Source organism: Haliotis rufescens, unplaced genomic scaffold (assembly GCF_023055435.1).
Source record: "Haliotis rufescens isolate VD_foot unplaced genomic scaffold, xgHalRufe1.0.p SCAF_68, whole genome shotgun sequence".
Lineage (NCBI taxonomy): Eukaryota > Metazoa > Mollusca > Gastropoda > Lepetellida > Haliotidae > Haliotis > Haliotis rufescens.
The window spans coordinates 760469-780020 of record NW_025964359.1 but is presented as its reverse complement, the minus strand read 5'-3'; the positions used below and the strand labels follow the sequence as shown (position 1 = coordinate 780020).

At 39.5% G+C, this 19552-nt stretch overlaps 1 protein-coding gene across 7 annotated transcripts in view; it reads right to left on the bottom strand.

Annotated features, from left to right (window-relative positions):
* LOC124146116 (lysine-specific demethylase 5A-like) overlaps positions 1-19552 on the bottom strand; it is a 50800-nt gene that overhangs the window by 27982 nt on the left and 3266 nt on the right. For 2 of the 7 annotated variants that reach the window (XM_046516211.2, XM_046516216.2), the window contains exons 5-15: positions 16813-16989; positions 15749-15871; positions 14978-15080; positions 13419-13498; positions 11965-11994; positions 5671-5829; positions 5224-5343; positions 3975-4130; positions 3354-3446; positions 2150-2238; positions 665-827 (exon numbers count right to left, since the gene is read on the bottom strand). In XM_046516211.2, coding sequence (XP_046372167.2) covers positions 665-827; positions 2150-2238; positions 3354-3446; positions 3975-4130; positions 5224-5343; positions 5671-5829; positions 11965-11994; positions 13419-13498; positions 14978-15080; positions 15749-15871; positions 16813-16989 — 1293 coding nt within the window. The remainder of the gene's footprint in view (positions 1-664; positions 828-2149; positions 2239-3353; positions 3447-3974; positions 4131-5223; positions 5344-5670; positions 5830-11964; positions 11995-13418; positions 13499-14977; positions 15081-15748; positions 15872-16812; positions 16990-19552) is intronic. The other 5 variants (XM_046516214.2, XM_046516215.2, XM_046516217.2 and 2 more) reach the window with 5 other exon arrangements.

Here is a 19552-nt window from a genome sequence, read left to right as displayed (position 1 = left end):
AATTCATTACACAAGTACAGAGTGTTTCAGTGGCATTGATTGGTCATGAGTTTTAACCAGCACTATGCGCATTCATACACATTCCTACAAATATAGATACACATTCAAGCCAGATTAATTGGTTTGATACGGTTACTTGATCCGAATCAAAAGGAATGACCGCCGTGTTGTGACAGCAACATGTGAGTTGACAGTGTCGCCTCAAATTGGATTGCCCACTAATTAAGAATATAAACTTTGCTTGTGGTTCTCTTTTATTGCATTCATGCGCTTCTAAGATCAAAGGATGTATAGTGTGAAAAGTTAACTAGTAGAACAATCGTATTTCCGGGACTTGCCGCGGATGTTTTCAAACAGATTATTAGAACTCCATTCAGCGATAAACGGTTGATTATGCAATGAGAAGCGTTATGTGCAAATGAACAACGAACAACAATACAATCATGGCTGTGTAAAACTCTCAGTATTAAAAGTGTACATAAATTTTGGGAGCCATGCGATACCGCGCGTAGTAACCAAGGTAGCGCTTTATCAAAGAGCCCAATAGCGAGGGATCACTGTAGTTGATATGGAGGCTGTTCTAGTACTTTGACGATCTGACCTGCTGCCAACACATTATTATTTGTACGATTTTTACATAGATCTGAGCAAAATGAAAACATACTGGCACGCCCTTTGCCATCAGCAGATTCGGGTTCATGATGGTCGTCAGCTGATGAAGCAGGTCTGGAGCCTGCTCAAACAGCTCTGGAGCCATCTGCCTCATGGCTCTCTCGAAGATGTCAGCCGATTCCCCAGGGACCCCATACCATGTCTTGGGTTCTCCCCTAAATAAGACAGATTTATTTAGAAAACTCGTCACATCAAGTCACACAACAGCTGATGACAACAGTCTATCATTGTTGACATCATATGTAATAAGTCACACAACAGATTCTTTATTTGTTTGTTGTTTTACGCCGAAATCGACAATATTCCAGCTTTAACATGCGGTCTGTAAATAATCAAGTCAGGACCAGACAATCCAGTGATTGATATCATGAGCATCAATCCATGTCATTGGGAAAGGATGACATGCATCAACCAAGTCAGCGAGCCTGACCACCCGATCCCATTAGTCGCCTTTTACGACAAGCATAGTGGCCTTTTACGGCAAGCATGGGTTGCTCAGGGTGCGATTTCATTCTATTTTTACCACCTGCTCCAGGTGCACGTCTCACGGTCAGACATGCACAAATCACTGCCAGATATAACCAATGAAATTGTTCCGAAAGAATTTGTTAAATTCTGCATTGTGGTGATAGATGTCACATAGCTAGGCAGCCAATTGCTGCCTAATTCTGTGAAATGTGATGTTTATAGAACGGGATTTACAAGAATTTTTGCTAGTAATTTCCAATGCCTGCTCTGTGAAAATGGACTTTTCTACACCATATAAATTCAGAAATGTGGCATTAATAGTGTTTGGGCGTATAAAGTGGCGAGTGAATATATATGTTTGAGCCAATGGTGTCAAAAATGTGCTACTTATGCAAATACAAACACTAGATGCAACTGTGGGCCTGTAAATTAAATGCGTGTGGTCCAGACAATCAAGTGTCTGTCCGAGGTACAACCCACAGTTGTTCACTGTTGATCGCGTGTGGGCAAAGTTCGACACAGCTTTTTCCATAATAGACACTGCTTCATCACAACAGTTGAGTAATAAATGTGTAATAAACTACTGTATTCAACGTAATAAGCGCCCACGGCAATATTTGCAAATGTATTGGCTAGTGAACAATCCCAATTAGCACCCCTTCCAATTGATCAATGTACACAAGACTTATTTATTCGCGTATAATTCGCACTCGTGTGTTATCTGTACCCTTAATTATGGGCAATTAAATACTGGAAAACATATCTGTCCAGCATACACACAGACTTTTCTTTTGTATCATTTCAGGCTGTCAGCATAAACCACGAAATTTACGATCTTTCAACTGTTTTTTTTTCGCCAATTTTTTTTATTCTAATAAGAGCCCCCTATTTCTAATTTTGTGAGTGCCCTGGGCGCTTATTGCAGCATTTACGGTAAATACTACACTGGTATATAAACCTGTGAACCCAAACAGGACATGGCTGTTTCCTGTACACAAATGTGACTCACCAATGCAGGTAGTTGATGGAGTAGCTCCAGTGGTCCTCATTGTGCCAGCAGAAGCTGGAGAAACACATGCCAACATAACACCAAGGGATCTGAAAAAACAAATGGAAGCATGAAACTACTCTAAATGCGATGAAACAAGTTTTAGTGAAGTTCAAATGCCGATAAACAGTATTTCAATGAAGGGAAGGAAGTTCAAAGAGAGACATGTTGTTTGTTTCTTGTATAACACTGCACTCAGCAATATTCCAGGCACATTTAATATGCAACTCTGACCCAGACAATCCAGTGATTGATATTATGAGCAATGATCCAAGCCTCTTGTGACCAGCATAGGTTGCTTAGGACCTATTATAACCTGGAATCCCCACATGGAGACAAGCAATAGGTTGCTGGGGACTTATCCTAACCCAGCATCCCCATGGGGAGACAAGCAATAGGTTGCTGGGGACCTATATTTACCCAGCATCCCCACAGGGAGACAAGCAATAGGTTGCTCGAGACCTATTCTAACCTCGAATCCCCACATGGAGACAAGCAATAGGTTGCTGGGGACTTATCCTAACCCAGCATCCCTATGGGGATACAAGCAATAGGTTGCTGGGGACCTATTCTAACCCAGCATCCCCATGGGGAGACAAGCAATAGGTTGCTGGGGACCTATTCTAACCCAGCATCCCCATGGGGAGACAAGCAATAGGTTGCTGGGGACCTATTCTAACCCAGCTTCCCCATGGGGAATAAAGGAATAGGTTGCTGGGGACTTATCCTAACCCAGCATCCCCATGGGGAGACAAGAAATAGGTTGCTGGGGACCTATTCTAACCCAGCTTCCCCATGGGGATACAAGCAATAGGTTGCTGGGGACCTATTTTAACCTGGAATCCCCATGGGGAGACAAGCAATAGGTTGCTGGGGACCTATAATTACCCAGCATCCCCATGGGGATACAAGCAATAGGTTGCTGGGGACCTATAATTACCCAGCATCCCCATGGGGAGACAAGCAATAGGTTGCTGGGGACCTATAATTACCCAGCATCCCCACAGGGAGACAAGCAATAGGTTGCTCGAGACCTATTCTAACCTGGAATCCCCACATGGAGACAAGCAACAGGTTGCTGGGTAATGAACAAAATATGTTCCAAAGAAGTGACACATGCTTCATCAACATATTGCTATGCTGGCTGGCTGTTTGTACATCTTACCTTCATCCCTGAGATGTCAGCATTGATATGGCAAAGCACGGACTGTTCTAGAACCGGCAAGTTGTTGAGATTCCAGCCTGAGTTTACATACTCCTGTAACAAAGTTCACATGACCAGAACTTTCATCACACAATACAACCTGAAGCACATACACCAGTTACCACCATTTCTTTAATTTATTTCATTTACATAATATTTTCCCTTGACCATGTCTATTATTTCAGAACAGTGAATTACAAATACCTAACTGAGGCTAAAAAATATATAATAGTCCCAGTTCTCAGGCACCTCCCCCATCATCATAAAGTTTGACGCATGTTTCGGTTTTATTTCCATTTTAAAAAACAAATAAGAAATCCTTTAATATTCCAAGCCCAACAGTATTCAAATACAAGTCCAGCATTTTACACATCAAGGAATACATTAATGTTAGGAGGCCCTTTCCCAGGTTGATTGAACACAATTGTTTATTTGGTTACACAACTGTTTATTTGGTTACATACTAGTTTGAACAAAAAGAAAAAGAAAGAAAAGACACCACCCACCCGCACTATAGTTTACAAAAATATTGCCTGAGAACCAATTGTTGTTTTTTTTAAAGCATAAGTATGGATATCTTACCTCATCCTCGGGACACATGACATCGGACTTCTGTGTAGGGAAGCCACTGCCCATCTCAGAGGCATGGATGTCCGCTCCATACTGTACTGACACATCTTCCTCGATACAGCTGACAAGTCGCCAGAACTCCTTCTCCACAACAGCACAGGGAACCATCTGTCACAGAAACAGGAGCCATGAAATCACAGGATCTTGGAAGTAGAGGGTCTTGCTTCTTAAAGACCGACCATTAAAAATTGGGGGCTTGCTTCAAGACATACAAATGTTTTCTCTGACCCAAACAATTTTCATTTTTTTCTGTAACACATTTTCTCAGGACATCCAGCCTTGCAAAGAATTATTTGAAAAATCTGAACACGTCATTTTTTTCAAGTATTTTCGGGAATCAGATTTTTTGTTTTCCCCAAACAGTCCTAGTCCCTATCAGGGTACAATGATACATAATCAACCATGTCACTGATCATGGCCACCAGGTCCATTAAGTCACCCCTTATGACAAGCAATAGAAAATTGCCAAGACTGTAAAAGTCAGTGTCAGGATTACTGGGGGCTGAAGCAGTGGGTGTGTTCTGTGTTGGCCTTGATAGGCTGAGGGGTAACTGTCACACTCGTCAAACTGGGCAAATGTCTGGCCTGCTGGAACTTGCTTTGCTATTTTCACAATATCCTGAGGTGTGAGATGCTTGGACTATCCTACCTACAGCCTTGTCTAATGTTGCTCAAACAATTTCCCTTCCAGTTATATCATATGGGAGGAAAGCCAAAAGTGAAGCAGGTCTTAGACGTTTACCACTTTGGTTAAAAAAAGCCACGAGCACAGGTGTTGTGCTGACAAACCTAGGAACAAAATAGGGGCGAACCGGGTTTCGAACCCATGATCATTGGTTTCTGGCGTGCCAAAAGGATGCAACTCTGCATAGCCAATTGCGGCACCTTAGACAACCCAACTACTAACTACACATAAGACAAATTTCAAAACATTTTGAAAAAAATAATGAGTTTCCAAATATGTCTTCTGTGGCAGCAGTGTTTCAACCAAATTGAAATTCTATGAGCAAGTGTTGGAGACACCCTGAAAAGATTCAGCTTTATAAATCTTGTAGTTTCAGGGATAACGAAAATGCTAACGTCAATGGACAACAATAAAGACAGAAAAACAATGCTCAAAGACATGAGCTCCCTTGCCTTTACAGTGTACAAAAATGTAAACTATATATATGCACATAAATGATGGCTTGTAAATACTTACATGCACAGGCATGTTGAAGTAGTTAGACTTGAAGTTGTCAGCCATCTCCCCAAATGACTGAAGAGAGTACTCAGTCCTGGACTGCTCAAACCCATAGGGATCCTGAGGCCTTGAACATGCCTGATGAAGAGAAAGATTAATCAAATAATCCAGCGTGAGTGTTGCTTTACAATGCTATAGGAGTGAGTGAGTGAGTATGGTTTTACATCGCTTTTAGCAGTATTCCAGCAGTATTCCAGCAGGGAATACCAGCTATGGGCTTCATACATTGTATCCATGTGGAGAATCGAACCCGGTCCTTTGGCATAATGAGCGAACACCCTAACCACAAGGCTATCCCAATGTCAGACAATGCTATTTGAACATGCATTAATGTTAGTATTAGATTAAAATCACTGTCTAAAAATTAAAAAATTAAAAATTAAAATGGTACTGGAGTCCACTTACTTGTTTGACACACTTAGGACATCTCCAGTCTCCCTTAGGTACATCTACAAGTGGTGGGATGAGGCAGTAGGTGTGGAAGGCATCGTCACAGCCGTCACACAGTAGCATGTACTCCTCCCCATCTCCCCCTTCACACATGTGACACAGATACTTGTCAACCTGGAACACAACACACACAATACAGGTGCTTGTCAACCTGGAACACACAACGCACATAATACAGGTGCTTGTCAACCTGGAACACACAACGCACACAATACAGGTGCTTGTCAACCTGGAACACAACACACACAATACAGGTGCTTGTCAACCTGGAACACACAACGCACACAATACAGGTGCTTGTCAACCTGGAACACACAACGCACACAATACAGGTGCTTGTCAACCTGGAACACACAACGCACACAATACAGGTGCTTGTCAACCTGGAACACACAACACACACAATACAGGTGCTTGTCAACCTGGAACACAATACAGGTGCTTGTCAACCTGGAACACACAACGCACATAATACAGGTGCTTGTCAACCTGGAACACAATACAGGTGCTTGTCAACTTGGAACGCACAATACATGTGCTTGTCAGCCGGGAACACACAACGAACACACAATACAGGTGCTTGTCAACTTGGAACGCACAATACATGTGCTTGTCAACCTGGAACACACAACAAACACACAATACAGGTGCTTGTCAACCACTAACACACAAATCAAAGTACAGGTGCTTGTCAATCTTTAACACACATGACACAGGGTCCATCTCATACACCTCAACACATACAGGGTCCATCTCAAACACCCCCACACATGAGATCCATACAGGGTCCATCTCATACACCCCCACACATAAGATCCATATAGGGTCCATCTCATACACCCCCACACATAAGATCCATACAGGGTCCATCTCATACACCCCCACACATAAGATCCATACAGGGTCCATCTCATACACCTCAACACATACAGGGTCCATCTCATACACCCCCACACATAAGATCCATACAGGGTCCATCTCATACACCTCAACACGCGAGACTCATATAGGGTCCATCTCATACACCCCCACACATAACACACATATAGGGTCCATCTCATTCACCTCCACACGACACACATACAGGGTCCATCTAATACACCCCCACACACAAGATTCATATAGGGTCCATCTCATACACCTCCACACACGAGATTCATATAGGGTCCATCTCATACACCCCCACACATAACACACATATAGGGTCCATCTCATACACCCCCACACATAACACACATATAGGGTCCATCTCATACACCCCCACACACGAGATTCATATAGGGTCTATCTCATACACCCCCACACATAACACACATATAGGGTCCATCTCATACACCCCCACACACGAGATTCATATAGGGTCCATCTCATACACCCCCACACACGAGATTCATATAGGGTCTATCTCATACACCCCCACACAAGAGATTCATATAGGGTCCATCTCATACACCTCCACACACGAGATTCATATAGGGTCCATCTCATACACCCCAAAAACACGAGATTCATATAGGGTCCATCTCATACACCCCCACACACGAGATTCATATAGGGTCCATCTCATACACCTCCACACACGAGATTCATATAGGGTCCATCTCATACACCTCCACACATAACACACATATAGGGTCCATCTCATACACCTCCACACACGAGATTCATATTGGGTCCATCTCATACACCCCCACACATAACACACATATAGGGACCATCTCATACACCTCCACACACGAGATTCATATAGGGTCCATCTCATACACCCCCACACATAACACCTAATAGGGTCCATCTCATACACCCCCACACATAACACCTAATAGGGTCCATCTCATACAACCACCCCCACATGACGCACATATAGGGTCCATCTCATACACCTCCACACATAAGGGATCCATCTCATACACCTCCACACGACACACATATAAGAGTCCATCTCATACACCTCCACACGACACACATATAAGAGTCCACCTACATCTCACACACCTCCAACATGACACACAAATAGCATCCATCGCATCTTATACATCTCAACAGACAGAGAAATAAATCACAATACTGAATCAACAAATTGAGATTTCTGATTGTTTCAGATGTATTAACACTTTATTTTCTTGTTGGGCAAAACTATTTCAACTTAAACATTATACAACATGATGAAGAAGCAGGAAGGTAGCTGGGATAGCAATGGCATTAAAGACAGGAAGATACACCAACACTGTGCAGCAAATCATAACCCTGAGTGTTTAACCAGCCTTATCTCACCTTGCATTAAGATACTCGATTCTGATTGACTACTGAATGGGCAATTTTACTGACAGTAAGGTACAAATTTAAAATACCCAGCTGGGAAATGCAGAATGTCATACCAACGCAAATATGTTCATTACCTCAAAACTAAACACGCATCAACTTCAGCTTAGAGAACATAAAGGAACACAGCTGACTGTAATGCAAGGGGCGATAACTCTGGATGTACTGACATCGTCTACTCAAGCCTGATGAAGACACATGTCAGTAAAATCAATTTGTTTACAACTGGTCCCTCGGGGCATAGAGTGTGATGTAGTCTGTGTGCGAGCCTATGTAGCCCTTTCCTGGCGGCTCGGAGTATATAGGCTCACACACAGGCTACATAACACCATATACCCCTCGAGATTAGTCAATAAGGCTAAAAAAAATAAAAGAATTGGTTCTCAGGCAATGCTTTTTGAAAATTTAGTGTTGGCGGGCGGTGTCTTTTTTCGGGGGGGGGGGGGGGGGAAATGTTGAAACTAGTATGTAACCAATAAACAGTTGTGTAATCAATAAACAATTGTGTACAATCAACCTGGGGAAGGGCCTCCCTACATAAATGTATTCCTTAATGAGTAAAATACTGGAATACAGTATTTGATTACCGTTGGACTTGGAATATTTAAGGATTTTTTTTGTTTAAAAAAAAAAAAGGAAATAAAAACGAAACGAACGGCGAAGTGCCTGAGAACCAAGTCCATCATTTTTTTTGCCTAACTGATAATATTACAATTATTATATCACTGGTTAAGATATATGCCCCAGCTTGCTATGATGTGCAAATATTGTAGTGTTGAGGTGCCACTAATTTGAATTAAGGAGTTACATGGACAGTGGCAAACAAAGTGGTGTGTATCAGTGACACAAATGCACTTGTCTTCAAGTGTGCCTCAGGGCATTCCATGAATACCGTATTCAACGTAATAAGCGCCTAGGGCGCTCTCAAAATTAGAAATAGGGGGCTCTTATTAGAATATATATTTTTGAGTTCAAAGAGCGTAAATTTCGTGGTTTATGCTGAAATGTTTATAAACGACAGATATATTTTTCCAGAATTTAATTGACCATAATTAAGGGTGCATATAACAAACGTATTATGCACGAATAAATAGCCTTGTGTACATTTATCAATCGGAAGGGGTGCTAATTAGGATTGTTCACTAGCCAGTATATTAACAAATATCGCCGTGGGCGCTTATTAGAGCGGGGCGCTTATTACGTCGAATATGGTATGTTTAGATGTGCCCTCCGGAATTTGAATGTGTCAACAAGAGGAATTTTGTTTCATTAAACTCTGTGAATGACATTTCACCAAGGCTATATACATAATAAGCAGTTGTACCGTATATTGCCTTCTATAAAGCGACCCCACGTATAAAGCGAACCCCCCGTACAATTTATATACCCTGTCTATTAAGCGAATCAGAATGAAGCATGTCACCAGCACAGACACAATCCCCACATTTGTAATAAAAACGTGTTTGTCTTCTACAGATAGAAATGACATTTTATCCCTTCAGCGAATTCAGGGAAACGAACAGATCATAACAATTAAACTTGGTCAATACAAATTTAAAATTTGAGATAAAAAACCCACTAGACATGATGATTTACCGATTAAATTGTATTTCCTGTTCTGATAGGCATTGTTTTATATGTACAGATTAAGATTACTGTGTGTATTTTCACGTAAACTAAGCCGAAAGTAGCAATCAGCTGTACACACGTTTCTCGGAATCTAGCGGTGATTCGGTAAAAAATTACCCAATAATATAATTATAAAGAATTTTGATACAATGATCGAAAGAATTATGTCTGAAACTATATTTTATCACGAATAATTTATTCCAATATCATGTTATTTTAGTAGTACTTTACTATATTTATTTTAAATAAATTAATAACCATAAGCGTAGCACTTTGGTACTGCTGATCATTATTGCCGGACATTTTTTCATATGGAACAATTTGACCAATCACCGTCGATGCTCCTGCACTTGCGATAGTGAAAACTATGTTGACATGTAACCAAACTACAACAAATATGACTTTCAGCAAGTCAAAGTATCCATTCTCTATCCACTAAAGTTCGTTCAAGGTGTCAATAGCGGCAATATAAACTGTGGTTGCTGTATTTGTTTGTTTGTTGTTTAACGCCACACTCAGCAATATTCCAGCTAAATGACGGCGGTCTGTAAATAATCGAGTCTGGACAAGACAATCCAATGACTGACGTCATAAGCATCGATCCATGCAACTGGGATACAATGACATGCATCAACCAAGTCAGCGAGCCTGACCCCCCGATCCCATTAGTCGCCTCTTACGACAAGCATTGTCGCCTTTTACGGCAAGCATGGGTTGCTGACAGTGTCAGCAGTATCACAGCTGGGTACATCAGCAATTATACCCATGTATTCATACCCAGGTGGGGAATCATACCCTGGCTTTCAGCGTGACGAGCAAATGCCTTAACTACTAGCCTACCCAATCACATTAAAATCAGATCCTAGTTCTCACTACCGCTAAACAAAGATCTGAGGACATCCCATTACGGGTCACGTCAGACTGACCTTGCGCAAACTTTGACCGACAAATGGTATGACCAATCAGAAGGCAGCTTTCTCATGCTTAACGGCACTAATTTCAAATTGGCAACTACGCTGCAAAACATATTTTGACAAATTCTCGATTACAGATTTGAAACCTGAACAAAAGAACATTCTGGAATGGCTTATAGATGGTCTAGATTGTATGGATTCAGTCGTTAAACCCGTAACTATCGTTCGGGGTTAAAGTTTTCAAGGTTGCATGATTAGAAATCACATTCCGACTGTCACTTTCATCATCTGGTAAGCGATGCTCTGGTCGGATGATAGGTCGTTCTGACGTGACCCCCTAATCGGATGTCCTCAGAACTTTGTTTAGCGGTAGCGAGAACTGAGGTCTGATTTTAATGAGATTGCTAGCCTACCCCTCTGATCTGATAGAAGTTATGTGCCACCAAGCCATGAAGAAATTGCGTTACAATTCAGATTGCAAACTTTTAAATGAACATCTTATACCATATCAAATTCACACAGTTTACATAGGAGATATAAAAAACAGTAAGAATGTAAAGAAACACATAAATATGTAGACATAACAATGATTATAGATTCTGACAAAACAAAATAAGAACAAGATACCTCCAGTTTACAACAGACATATGCTATAACATTAACTCGTTTCTAAAGAAACAAAGGACACAAACTTTTTTTTCTTAAACACCAATATCATGACAGTGTTCTGGTTTTCTGTCTGTAAGCAAAAATTCCAGTTATTTTTAAGGACAGTTAAAGTTATACATTTGACATTATTTTATTGTGTAAGAATACACATCTTTTCTGATAATTTCCTCTACAATATCATATTGAGAAAGACTTTGAATTAATTGGGATACTGTTAAGTCTGGTTAAAAAAGAAAATTTGTAATTATTTCCTTACAATTCTGGTGAGAGTAACTTACTACAATGATCACCATACCTTTCAAAATGCACCAAAAAATTAAAATGCACCAAAAAATGCAGATTCATATTTACAAATGTTCATAAACAATGCAATTAATTTGTGTAACTGTACTGTAATTATATTTCTTGAGTATGCACAAAGGCCTAGAAAACAACAAAACACTTTCATGTTAAGTCTGATGTTAATTCTGATTACCATAACTTAAGTCCTTGAAAATAGTCCTCGATATTTTGAAGAGGTGTGTTCTAAAGTTTGTCATATAATAGGAAGCTATTTCACAGGGGTTAGTCTGTTTGAAGAGTTAGGATACTGCCTACGACTGTTTGGAGAGATGTTAAAACTACACCACACATAGAGTAAAGACAATCTATACAGATAAAGTCTGATAATCAGCAGGCAGACAAATTGTATCTGCCTCAGACATCGTGTACATACCTGTCCATAGCCACCTTCTAACCATTTCATCTGTAGATTCACGCCGGAACATAAAACGATAAATGTGATATGTGCAATATGTTATATCGACCCTAAGTCGTCACGCAGGCATTATCATAAAGGAAAATCTAGGTCTGCTTACAAATGTAGCACGTTCAGGATGAATGCGATTCGATAACATACACATTATAATATTTATGCTGCTTTTGGGGGTATTGCGTGCATTGTTTAACATGGTGTGGGTCATCTTCCCGAGGCAAGTGCGTCCACTAGCCTTTTTATCAAAGTCTTGTTTCAATGAACCCTTGCCACATCAAGCCCACTTTCCTGTGCTAAATATGATTGGACTATCACACATATCGATAGTCCAATCAGAGAATGTTTCACAAAATAAACATACACGACTGGAACTTCTTCGTACGAAAGTGAATTCCTGCTGCCTGTCTGTGTTGGCACGAATTTGTCTTTTCCTCTTTTAACACCCAACGATTGCCTATGTTTTTGTGTCAGGGATGAAATTGGGAATGTTTTTGTTATCTGCTCGACTAGGTCATCGCCTATGGTAGTCACCGTCTTTGTGAAGCTATACGAGATAAGAGCAGCGACCTGATTGGACATTGTGTTTTCATTACAAGGGGCACAACTCATGAACTACACGCGGTGGCAGCAGGGTCGAGCCAAGAAAAGTGGCCTTGATGTGGCAAGGGTAGAAAGTAGGGTTTGATACAGGGTAGTGGACACGCTTGCCTTGGGAAGATGGGTGTGGGTTGGTATATACATTTGTTCACACTGTCTTTTGTAAATACATTTTGTCATATACAAGATGGGGCATAACAATTTCGTTGCTGTCAAATTTTGTAATACACCATACCAATATGACACACAAATAAAAATAATGTAAAAAACATACAAAGATAAATTGCATGTTTTAATTGTTTTGTGGCAAAATAGACCCGAAGTAAAATAGATTCGATTTTTGTCAAATCATTTCAGCAATATGTATCATATTGGGACTCCTGTGTTACAAAATGTATCATATCGCGCTCCCAGTGTATGCTACACCCCGTTTAATCCCAACTCTCCGCCACGTAAAGTTACACCCGTGGCCACACTGTTACAGATATGGACCCGAGTAACGAAGGTAAAGCAGCAGGCAAGTTGTTGCAGGATAAAATGATATGCAAAATGGGTACACACAAAACACAAGCGAAGATATCAAAGATATCAAAGACATTGCAAACTCATACACTCTCATTCTTTTACTTATATTATCAGAATACTCCAGTTACTTTGAATCATCACAAAACTAGAATACACTGACACCATTCACTATCTGCAACTTGAATGCTGGAGATTTTTCTTTCAACACAAGAAAATTATCCATGAGTTTATGAGAGATATTTAGTCTTTTTTGTATCATTTATAGATTCAGAATCCTAACTGAGATTACTCACATCTGCATATGTGCCAGGAATAATCTGCCTCTCCCGAGTCTTGATTTTCTCATCTTTAATTTTCTCAATCTGTTTTTCTTCTGTAGAGAAAAAGAATGCATTCCAAATCCGTGACATGGGTTTTGACTGATTTGACATGTCAATACATACTACTCAAAGGAAGAAAACAAATAATAACATATTCCTTCTTTGATAGGCATTTAGAAGTTGGAGTACTAAGCAAAGATAAGAATTTATGGATGATCAACTTCTTTATTAAAATTAAGAGCGACGTTCCGGTGTCTAACACCGTTATCACTTGCTCCAAGACCTAATTCATTAAGATTTTTAGTGCAATAACGATAATCTGTTAACTATAAAAGTTATGCAGCCTGATAAATGTAAAACATTAATGTCAAATTACATCATTTATTGAAATCAATTCAGAAAGAACAATATAAACATGGTAGTCAAATTAAGGGGCCATTCTCCAGGTAATATCCAGGTATTAGTAAGAATACACACAGATAATGTTACACCACGTCTACAGGCTTCAGTGGTTACAGGTGTTACAGGTGTTACAGGTAAATCGACAGTGGACGTGTACATGGACAAACAAACAAGTCAAAGTCATTTACTCATTTCACAAACAACTGTTCAAGATGTCTCCTTTTCTGCCAACAATGCTCCCCCAGTAAAGCCAATCAAAACCACACTGTTACCATGGTTACCACATGCGCATAATCTTTCCAGTGCTGTATTTCCACAAGAATCCTTTTTTTTTTTCAAATTCACCAGCATACTGACAAAATTGTGTCACAAATACTAGTAGGTTTATTTCTATTCACAAGACAAGGTTGTGAAAGAAGGAAACGGGGATTTACCTGTGTCTATATGTTAGCAATTCCTCATAATCATCAATACATTTTTGGGGTCCCAGGCATTAGAACTGGGTGTCAGAGACAAGTTGTGGGTGCCAGGTAGTATGTGTGATGCTGTATGGTTATCATAGACAAGGATTTTCTTGTTGGGCTCGCAACTTACTGAGTGAAGTTATGTACTGTTCGAACACTGACTGGATTTGTAAACAGGACAGGAATATCAGATAAATCTTTAATACATGCTTCAATATAATTCATTTTAATCATTCCAACATCAAAGCCCTTTCGCATTTAGTGGGACTGGTAGTAGATATTATTTGTCCATTCCCTATCTGTATTATCTTCCAAGTCCAACTGGTAACAGCCACTGGTGGGGCTACGATCGAGCCAGTTATTTCAGCCTAGTTTGGCAAGGGTGGAAACTGGACTTTTATAGTCAGTTAACTCTCTTGCCTCGGGAAGATGAATTTGTATGTGTATGTGACATAATTTTGCATCTGGTAAAACCCTGGGAAAGCATCTAAGATATGCCTCATACACTCGGTTTGTTCTAAAAGCAACTTTTTGTAAACATCTACATCAGATGATCATGACGTTTCCGAATGTGCATCGCTGCAACGTTGTTGACTGACTTGTACTTGTAAAGCCCGATCCTACCCTCTGATGAAAGGGAGCACTGTTATAGCAGTATCTGGATACCTTTAACATTGGAGTTACCAGAAGGCACGGCAGCTTTCGGACCAGCTCCGTAGAACTGTAGCTTCTTCAGTTCTGAGTTGGCAGAGTAGTCGATCACTGGCTCCTTGAAAACAACCATTCATAATCATAATAATGAAATAATCCACATCAAATCAGATCATGCAGATGTTTCTGTATCCTATATATTAGGCATAAAGAGAAAAATATATCAATAACCTTGGTCGAGGATCTGACAAATAATTCGCAAGTAAAAAATCAAAAGTACCATTCTATGGGCAACATAAAAATTGACAAGAAAAATTATTTGTTGCTAAATACACTATTGACGATGTTAACTTGACACCATAAAGCAGTTCAACGTATTTAAGACCGATCTTACAAATGGAAGTGCTCAACATAACAGTGCTTTAGCTTGTAGTGTTTGTTTGTTGTTTAATGCCGCACTCAGCAATATTCCAGCTATATGACGGTGGTCATAAATAATCGAGTCTGGACCAGACAATCCAGTGATTGACATCATGAGCATCGATCCATGCAATTGGGATACGATGACATGTATCAACCAAGTCAGCGAGCCTGACCACCCGATCCCATCAGTCGCCTCTTACAAGCAGAGTCGCCTTTTACTAGTGGCCATAGCAGCTGACTGACATCCCCAAATAAAGGTCTGGGGTAGAGCTTGGACAGGAAGAGCACTTCATTACCCCTGTGCGGTATTGTCATATGTTTCTGCTTTTCTAAAGTGTTGTATTTGAATGGCGATTTTTTTACCTCCTTCATAGCTCGCTTGGACTTCCTGATATGGCCAGCTTGAGATTCCTTCCCTGGCCCTTTATGGGGCTTGTACTCAATGTCTTCCATATCCTCCTTGTCCTTCTCTACCTTCTTGAGCTTCTGAAGGGAGGAGATGCATTGGTTTGTCCTAGTACTATCATGACTGTATGCACACACGCAGGCACGCACGCACGCCATACACACGCACAGGAATGTCACTCTTGTTCTTAATGACATCAGTCTACAACTTTTTTGAAAGCATGTGTAAGAAAACTTCCAGATCGAAACTAAAAAAATAAACTTGTCATAAGAACATATGACATGTGATTGTTACTTTGCAGAGTTGCTTTTTTAAGGCCTGTCTGTATTTACAAGGTGTTCATAAATTGGTGTCCTAAGTCCATTTGGTCTACCAAATGACACCACTATCATTCTCATTAATACCGAGACCACGTACACTGACAATTTATACTTTTGCCCATATACTGCTAAATTCATTCAAATGAAAATTGTTCATTTACTTTCTTGTTGCACACTTAACGGAGCCAACATTTCACCTCAAATCTTGGGTAAAAAATCCTGAAACATCTGTTTGGACTAAGGGTAAGAATATAGGCCCTCAGCAATGTATGCTTGTTGTAAGAGACGACGAAATGGATCGGGTGGTCCGGCTTGATGACTTGGTTGATTGCATGTCATCGTTTCCAAATTGCATGGATCGATGCTCATGATGTCAATCACTGTATTGTCTGGTCCAGACTAGAGTATATACAGAATACCATCATACGACTGGAACATTGCTCAGTGCAGCGTTAAACAACAAACAAAAACTATTATCAGTCTGCTCAAAAAACATTTCAGTCTACTTGACCATCTTGAGCAAACGTTGATAAAAGCATCATTATCTGTAGATCTCAATGTTATTAGACTAATGCCACCTGAGTTTCCTAGACTGAACAGATTTTACTGGATACAAGCTTTGGACTAGTTGCTAAAGTTGCAGTCTGTTATTTTTCAAAATAATTTGCTCACTGCAGCATGCAGAAAGTAATATATCTTACATCAAATTCGTAAGCATCTCCTTTCCGGAACACAAAGAAAGGATAGAGGATTCTTTCATAGTGTCCTCGGACAATGGTTCCACATCCCTTCCCCGTTGGCATTCCCAGCTTTGTGGAGATCTTCGACCACTTCCTTTCTGCCGAAACCTGCTCCATCCCTCCCTCCTCTTCCACAAACTGAAACGACAAGCTCCATGAAATTTGACCTGGACAATGTGCAAGTTGGGAATACAGCATACATACACTATCACAACCCCAGTAGGTGGAATAATGGGGTTGAAAAGTATGTCCACTACTCTAAAACAAGTAAGATTCAGGAAGACAAGTGACATTTCCTTGTGGACTACGACTTTTTTTCTAAGGTCGATGGCAACATCTGGGATTATTTTTATGGAATGGGGAAAATAAAAACTAATTTCTAACACTGTATTGTCAGTCAAAGAGCTTCATCTGTTGACACAGCAACTGACATTGATTTATGCGTTTTAACATGATTTTCACCATCTCTACAGCATATCAAGAATTTGCATAATTTGGGAATGCTTGACTGTGTTTATTAGCCATGTTTACAATAACAATGCAGTGCAAACAAATCATAAATAACAATACACCTTTTCTTTTATTTCATTGATAGTTTACCATGTTTATTACCTAATTTTGTAATGTTATCAATAATGGTATAGTTGACAGAATAAGAAAACGTCTTACACCAAAGACTAACATTGAAACAATAACAGTGAAAAGTGATAGACACAAACATTACTTGGTTATCTCAGGACTTAAAATCTGAAAGGGCTATATGTTTTTCTCTAACAATCTAGTTATGTTACATAAACCAGTTCAATATTGCTGAGTCAGCGTTAAACAACAAACAAACAAACAAACAAACAATATGATCTGTGGACTACAATGGAATTAGATTTTACTCATGGTGTATCCTGCATAATTTACATCACCGATAACTGTAAAATGGTAGTCTACGTAACTCTTGCAAACAAAGATCAAAATCACATGACATTTTTTTTCCAATGCCTAGGTTCAATGACATTATCAAAGCGTGGCAATGAATCAAGCAACTGTATCCTTGGCAGAGCAAAGGCACCTGTCTCATGGTGGCTAAATCTGTAATGGATCAATACTCAGTTTCATAGCACATCAACCTCAAAAGATGTAGCTAGTCCTTCCCTTGCTTCATAGATAAGACTGGCAACATGCTGGGGACGCTTATCTCTGCTCATAGTATCACACAAACAACTTGTCTCAAGGAAACTAATACTTAGTAAAAGCACTTCCATATGAAGAAAACATTTCAAGGATATAAACGTGATGCATATTCTTATTTTTTGCTATCATGATCTATAAGATAAAGAGTTGAAAACACAGTTGCTGAGTATGAAGGTGATTATGCTAGTTCCTTTCACAAATCCATGTCAATCTTCACCAGAAAATGAACACTGCCTTGATGGGTGAATCCAACATGGCTGCCATTATTTACAATGCACATCACAGTTGATCAACATAAACCAGATATACCGATTCTACAGTCTCCATTTTGAGTTTGTACAGGTAATTAGAAAGTGCTGTCAATATTTCCCTTTTCATGCCAACGAAAAACTATTTCTTTCTTTTTAAAGTTCAGATACCTTGATCACTTTATCAAGCATAGAGATGTTTATCATGTTTTTTGTCAATGTTTATATGATCTTATACCATATCCACATCAACAAAATACATTCAACATCTGGTAGAAGCAAATGGATAATTATAAACTATCACTGCAGGAATTCCTTATGCAATCTCTTTTTGAGCCAGTGTCATCTTTGACCACAAAATAGAATAAACAACTAAACCTTCCTTCTTGAAATAATTCCACAACAAGTAGGGACATTGAAATATATAATTCTTATTTTTTAAATATTAACAAATTTAATACTGTATGAGCAATTAGAACATGCTTATTTGTAAAAGTGGATAAAATACTGTGTGGCATAACATCTGAGAAAGATGCAAACAATAATTTGGTGTGAAGCCTGCCTATAATCTTGTCTGGCTCATACTATAATTCAGACTTGTGTCAAAATGTCTGCAATTTTTGTAACGATAATTCATTTACAAAGCTTAGCTCATTGTTATGCATCTTTTATTGAGAGCCATAAACGACTGACTATGGTATTATTATTGGTATGGGAAAGAATTGATGACTCACTGACCATAACATCATTTAAGTATTGGTGTGTTTGTAAACAGAGCCAAGCAAGTGTAATCAAATATCTTTATATAGTTTTAATCAGGTAACATGACAACATCTGACAGTCTTTAAATATTTTAAGGACTTTTGGTCCCTAGCCCAGTTTGCATAGTTTGTTTCATGAACTGTCTCCTCCGTAGAAAAGCCTTTCTCAAACTTGACGTTTTTCACTCTTTCGCATTAGTAATGCAATGGATTTTACATCCAGTCTGAATACTACAGTTGTGGAAATGGTAAGTCAGATTCAAACAAAGATATGATTTTGTTTTTATCATGTTTATTAGTCTTTGAAAGCAGATTATCTACATAGAAAGCAGATCTACTTATGTAAGGGTATTGATCTAATGTTAGGTAGTCATACTGGTAGTATGAACGATGTATCTCACACAGAAACTACTCATCCCTATATATCTTGACCTAAATACAACACACTTGACTGCATAACTGACATGTAGATACTTCTGACTCAGATTCTCTCTCCCTGCCTCTATC